Source organism: Aulonocara stuartgranti (genome assembly GCF_965226115.1).
Source record: "Aulonocara stuartgranti genome assembly, chromosome: 4".
NCBI classification, from domain to species: Eukaryota; Metazoa; Chordata; class Actinopteri; order Cichliformes; family Cichlidae; genus Aulonocara; species Aulonocara stuartgranti.
In genome coordinates, this window is record NC_138942.1 from 18486224 (window position 1) to 18492845 (window position 6622).

At 40.9% G+C, this 6622-nt stretch overlaps 1 protein-coding gene across 1 annotated transcript; it reads left to right on the plus strand.

The window, feature by feature from the left end:
• The first annotated feature begins 311 nt into the window (after positions 1-311).
• LOC309705889 (protein Tob1-like) lies at positions 312-4197 on the plus strand. Its single transcript, XM_082531956.1, has 2 exons — positions 312-593; positions 1876-4197. Exon 2 carries the CDS (start codon positions 2106-2108, stop codon positions 3123-3125), a length of 1020 nt encoding a protein of 339 aa, XP_082388082.1. The 5' UTR covers positions 312-593; positions 1876-2105; the 3' UTR covers positions 3126-4197.
• Positions 4198-6622: the final 2425 nt, after the last annotated feature.

Sequence of the window (6622 nt, forward strand, 5' to 3'; positions counted from 1 at the left end):
GTTTCAAGTCAGCTCGATCTCTTTACATAATACTGCTAGTGAATAACATTAATTAGGACTTTTGCCTTTTGCTGTCAGCACAGACCTAGGTTATCTCTGACGCAAACTCCTCATCACAGGCGTCTCTCGTCTCACAGGACCGTTTGTCCGAGTTTGACAGCGCCGATCAGCCAATCAGTGCTCGCCTCGGGCGTCACGAAGAGGGCGGGACTCCCGCCGCGGACCAATCGCAGGCGCTTGCATTGTTTTGACCTCTGGAACCGCATCACCGCCTACCTCGTGCCCATGGCGGAGGAAAGCTATAAATACGAGCAACGCCGTATCAGAAGAGGACGAAGTTGCGAAACTCCCGAGAAAGGAGGGAGCTACTCTGCAAGCCTGCTGAAAGAGGAGAGCTAAAAAACAAAAAACCGAAAAATAACCTTAAAAAAACCGTAAACGCCAATCCTCCAAAAATCTACGTGTACTGGAAGACTTTTTTGTAACGCTGATAATTTATTATATGTGAAGAAAGTATTTATACTTTTTTTTTCCTATTTGCACTAACTAACGGTACTTCAGAACTACTGAGAATCTTTATTTTTTACAAAAAAGTAAGTACTCCAGCTCTCTTGTTTATGCTAATGTGTGTGTGTCGCTGTCTTTATTATTGCTCTTAGTTGTACTGTAGCTCTATTCGTACTTAACTATAAGCTGATCTGCTGCGTCAGTTCACGAAGTTAGGGAGGGGTGTATATAGGCTGTGTGTGCTCTTTTTTTCTCTATTCTTATGTAAGCACATAGCGATACCTCCACAGACTCGAAATGAGTCCGATGTGGTGTTGAATTTTCACTGCAGCCCGTTATTATTTTTTTATTGTATCGCCTTTTTCTATTGTCAGTACAGTCTGTTCCTGTGCGCTGCAGTTTCTGCAATATTATGCCTTTCTTACTGTAACACCAGCCAAGACCTGTAGCTACAACTGCGACCAATCTTTATTAGTGAGGTGTAGACACTGCAGATTTTTGGGGTTTTATTTTCCAGTGTGGGCTAGCTTCCCCCTCTGAGAAATAAAATAATCCACTCTGGGGCATTTCAGCAGCCTCTACAGGCTGACTCCCTATAGACCCTCTCTGTCTAGCTCTTCTCGGTAGAAGAGGGCTATTTCTGTGCTGCCTGCATCCAGCCTTCGTTTCAGTAAATGTTTAATGGCTAAATCCTTTCGCAAAAATCGCAAAACAAGGGCGCAGACAGGTTGTTCGGCGACACTGCTTCGACTAATCTGTGCCGTATGCATACCATACCAACCCAGTAGCACGGTTATAAGCCTGAAATCCAACCGGATCGTTTCTTTGCCAACTTATCCACCATTAGGTATTATCTACAAAGCAGTCACTAAGTCAAGCTTACCCTTTTTAGATAATGAAATGCGGTAACCCCGCAGTAGTTTTCCTGTCTCCTGCTGTAAGGAGGATATCTAGAAGCCTATTATGTAATAGGATTCTCAGTCCTAGTGTGAGGTTAATGTGCACGATGCCTACTTCTTGACATTTAGATGCAGGGTTGACAACAGTATAGCCCAGCTGTAGTGCCTCTTCTGTTTATTTATGTCAATATATTCATATTATTAGAATATATTCTGTATATTCCTCTTTTCTGGTTTATTTTACCTTTAAGATCCTGCTTTGGTTGGCCATCTTATGGCTTACAGCCTACATATTTATGAGCTCAAATGGTCACAGTACAACATACCTGCTTTAAAAACAAATGCTTAATAATTAAAGCACCCTCCTCCCTTCGTTTTAGCTGTGTAGCCATACTGCATGATCATTCCAAATATATTTTCATGTACTTATACATGTGTTTTGTCCCTCCCCCACTTTTAATTCTTGCAGGAAAAAAATATCACACCCTGTGGAAGGACACCACTTACACAAAACCAGCACTTCTGATTTTGATTTTTTTTTCCCCAACCTGTTTCATCCAAGTTCTGGTTACTTTTGCCATCCCGACTGGAGAGAGCAGCTGTGCTGCCAAACACGGATAAACAAAGCAGACCCAGTGGATACGTTCAAGGTCAGACACAAATAATCTTGTTGCATCGGGTAAACTTCAGCAGTTAGCTATGCAGCTTGAAATCCAAGTAGCCCTCAACTTCATCATCTCATACCTGTATAACAAGCTGCCCAGGCGGCGAGTCAACATTTTTGGCGAGGAGCTGGAGCGGCAGCTGAAGCAGAAATATGAAGGACACTGGTACCCGGACAAGCCATACAAAGGTTCAGGATTCAGATGCATCCACGTTGGGGAGAAGGTTGACCCCGTGGTGGAGAAGGCAGCCAAAGAGAGTGGGCTGGACATTGAAGATGTCCGCAACAACCTTCCCCAGGACCTCAGTGTGTGGATTGACCCCTATGAGGTGTCCTACCAGATTGGGGAGAAGGGGCCCGTCAAAGTGTTGTACGTCGACGACAGCAACGAAAGTGGAAGTAGCAATGTGGGACTTGATTTGGACAAAGAGATCAAGAACAGTTTCAATCCAGACGCGCAGGTCTTCATGCCCATCAATGAGCCTGTGAATGGTGCCTCCCCGGGTTCCAGCTCGCCCTCCCCACCCTTTGGCCACTCGGCAGCAGTAAGCCCCACCTTTATGCCCCGCTCCACGCAGCCTTTAACCTTCACAACAGCCACCTTTGCTGCCACCAAGTTTGGCTCCACTAAGATGAAGAGCAGTGGACGCAACAATGGCGGCAGTGGTGCTGGGAACAAGGTGGCACGTACCTCTCCCACCAACCTGGGCCTGAATGTGAACAGTCTCCTGAAACAGAAAGCCATCTCCACCTCCATGCACTCTCTGTACGGGTTAGGCCTCGGCGCGCCGCAGCAGCAGCACCAGAAGCCCTCGGCACTCTCCCCCAATGCCAAGGAATTTGTGTTCCCCAGCCTGCAGGGCCAGGGCAGCCAGAGTGCTCTTTTCCCCAGCGACAGCTCGCTCAGCCTCAGCCCGCTGCAGTACAGCAATGCCTTTGATATGTTTGCGGCCTACGGTGGCCTTAATGACAAGTCGCTTATGGATGGCTTGAATTTCAGCTTGAGCAACATGCAGTATTCTAACCAGCAATTCCAGCCAGTTATGGCCAACTAGTACACGTGAAGGTACTACTTAAGCTACTACTTCATACAGAAACGACCAGAGATAATGTGATGGGGGGAAACAAACACAAATGCACATTTCAAAACAGAAATAAAATTAAAAAATTAAAAAAAAGTAAACAAGAACAGAATGTCAAGTATAAAAGGAAAAAGTGACTTGTCACCTGTAAGATCTTTGTTACGAGTCTAAGAGCATGAGCCCGAGGGTGAATTATTTTGCCCCCTTGAGTTATACCTTTTTCTTTTCCTTAATGAAGCTTGTAGTACAAAATGTCCAAGCTTGGTTACCTAAACTTCAACATGCATCATTGTTATTTCTTTTGCCAACCAAGCACAAAATATTTTTTTTATGTGACTGTTTAAAAAAAAAAAAAAAAAAAAAATATATATATATATATATATATATATATATATATATATATATATATATATATATATATGAAAAGACAAAAAAGAGAAAAAAACAACACAAGTCATGGCCTCTTTTCAGTATTTAAACATAACTGGACATCGCCAATTATTTTTTGTTTTGTTTTTTTCAAGAGATTGGCATAAATAAGTGGGATTTCCTGGTCTTTTTCTAATTGTATAATTTAATTTAGTACAGAGTTTGTAAAATATCAGAGTATCTATTGTTTCTACGACATGGTATTGCATTTATATCTTTTTACTACTCCAGTGATCTGTGATGGCTGCAGCAACTTTATGTTTTCTTTTTTATTGAAATAAAAAATGAATTTATCATTTAAAAAAAAAAATGTAAAAAAATTGACTATCCTAAAGATTGTGTACAGAATATTCCGTAGTGGTGGGATATAAGAATATTTGCTTTCTTTCTTTCTTTCTTTTTTTCAAAAAAAATACATGAGAGTTGTATTTTCTGTTAAGAGTTTAAAAGATTTTTGCTATATCATGGACAAAATGTAATCGTATATTAATTTTGTACCTACATTGTGCAATACTTGATAAAAACAAACGGTATAACAAAGTATTCAGAGTCAGTGTCTTACATGTTAAGAGAGACTGATGGTTTATTAAGTTTGTATTAAAAAGCTTGAAAATAATTGCCCTGGTTCACTTTGTCGTTGGTCTTTGTGGTTCAGTTGGTGAAGGCGAGTGCACTGAAGTCACTGGTGCGTAGCCATGTCATTAGCGAGCATGAATAGTGCTTTTAAGTTAGAGATTGCAGGTTTCGTGTCTACAACATAGTTTCAGGAACAAAGTTGCTCTTACACATGACATTTCATAACACATTGTTTTATTTCCTCTGCCTGTAACGCAGATATGCCAGTACACAAGCAACACTGCTAGCTCTTGGCACTTTTTTCTTTTTTCACGCCCTGCAGACTTGGGCCAAGTGCCATTGCACACACGTTTAATGCGAGTGTGACTCTGTCTACCCTGATAACCTCTTAGCTTAGGCTCACATTTAAGTCGAGGCAGGATAAACCAGTCAACTGGATTCTGAGGTGTACTCTGCACAGCGTGTATAGAAGGCAGAAGAACCTTGGATACGATGAAAATGCCCACTTGTAGATTAGAGAAATGATGTGGCATATTTTGTGGTTCAAGTGAAAAAGCAGAACTGCATAATCAGTGTGATGAGGCGGACATCAGTCATCACTTTAACTGTGTAAACTGAAAAACCGAGTGAAAGATATGTTCATTATTTACGTTTTACTCAGTGTCTTCAAGGATGTGGGCTGGTAATGGGTGCTTTTGGTGCAGGGAAAAAACATTTTATGTAAATAGACATATTAAGACAGAACAAGTGGACTGAAGCCCAGAAACCACTAAAAAATATAAGGTAACTCAAGTCTTTGGATGCTCAGCTCATTTTGCAGTTTTGAATTTGAATTTAGTTTGGTAATGTCAAACTAGGGAAGGCAATCGGATGATACCCCCACATAAATTAGAATATTTACAACGATGGACGTGTAATTATAGAAAAAACCCCTGATGTCTAGGACTAAAAAATGCATCAGATTTAAGGATCAGTGCCTGGGTTGCCATTACTGAGAGCTGCGTCACTGCTGTTTGTTCTGATGAGAGGTTGCTGAACTGTATCATGCCAGCACCGACCCTGCTGACATATCTTTGTCCCTTTGGGGCTGCCTCATCATTGCTTGTCTGTCTGCATGTCCCCTGATACACTCGGGGCTTGATAGGCAGTGCAAAGTTCAGCGTGTGTGTTGGTTTATCTCGGCCGCTGATACAGGCTCTGGTGGGAGTGTGTTTATCTTGGTACGTGACACGGTGTTTGTGCACAAGTGTTGGGTCATTCTCAAAAATACTGGGGTGGGGGCTGGGAGTCGGAGCTCCTGCAACAGAGGCAGAAAGGAGGCGTTAGTGATATCAGCTCCCTCTTTATCCAGGATTTGTCATGGTATACAAAGCATGAGTCACTGTAATGTGTGTGGTTGAGATCAGAGATGTCCAGTAGCTGGAATGAAAGGGAAAGGTGCGCTAATGCCAGTCAGTAGTTATTTTCTGCTACTTGTTTAAATTAGGTTTGCTATTTCTGCAAATACATGCAATCATAAATGCAATCTCACAAGTGATGTTTAGTTTGTTAATGATTACTAATAATCATATCATGAATGCTGACATGCACAAAGGCAGTCAGTTTATCATTTTAAAGCACAGTTATATCTCTTATACAATATGCACACGATTGGCCGTTGTCAGTAAATAGATGGACCACTGAACTGACTGATGTTACAGCTCTAGATTAAATTATTTCTCACATTTGATTCTAAAAATCAATGTCGAAGTCATTCCTTCTAAGACAAACATACTTCCTAGACTTTCATGATGCACTTTTGTTGCTTCTTACTTATCATTTGATTACAAGTTGTAAATGGATTAATTTGATTGAAGAGCTCAGACAGAAAAGTCTAAGTCCATCTGACGTGTTTTGTTTTTAATAAGCGTTGTTTTTCTTTTAATCAGGCTCCTATGTTATGTTAACTGTAAATGTAACTTAAATTAATTTATTGGCTTTTAACAAATTGGATATTCTTTTGCAGTCCATGCCTCTACCGCAAAAGATGCAACTGTTAACACTGGAAATCATTAGAGCAGAAATTAAAGCGAAACATTGAAAAAGCTGTTGAGCAAAATCCACAAGATGACATCATAGTTCATTGCTAAGTGACAGCACAAAAAATAAATGATAAACTGACAAAAAAAATAATAAGTACACTATGATCAATGTACTTCAGTGTATCAGTAACTATAAAACCTGTTGTCATGTCAAGTAAGTTAAGATACGAAGTCGGGCATGAAGCTGGCAAACAGCATTACAATAGCAGTCTGAGCAAACTGATAAATCCAAGCTGACCTGGTTGAACGTCACATGATGTGAGTTGTGTCTTCTGATTAGTGGTGCTTTGGCTTTTGCCGACAAAAGGTAGTGCCATTTCGAGTTTTATTTGCCAAAAACTCTTGTTTTGGAAGAGGTTCACTGTGGGATTTAGGGATATTTGA

Excerpts from the sequence above, each read along its gene's own strand:
- LOC309705889 (XM_082531956.1), top strand. The coding sequence starts at position 2,106 with ATGCAGCTTGAAATCCAAGTAGCCCTCAACTTCATCATCTCATACCTG.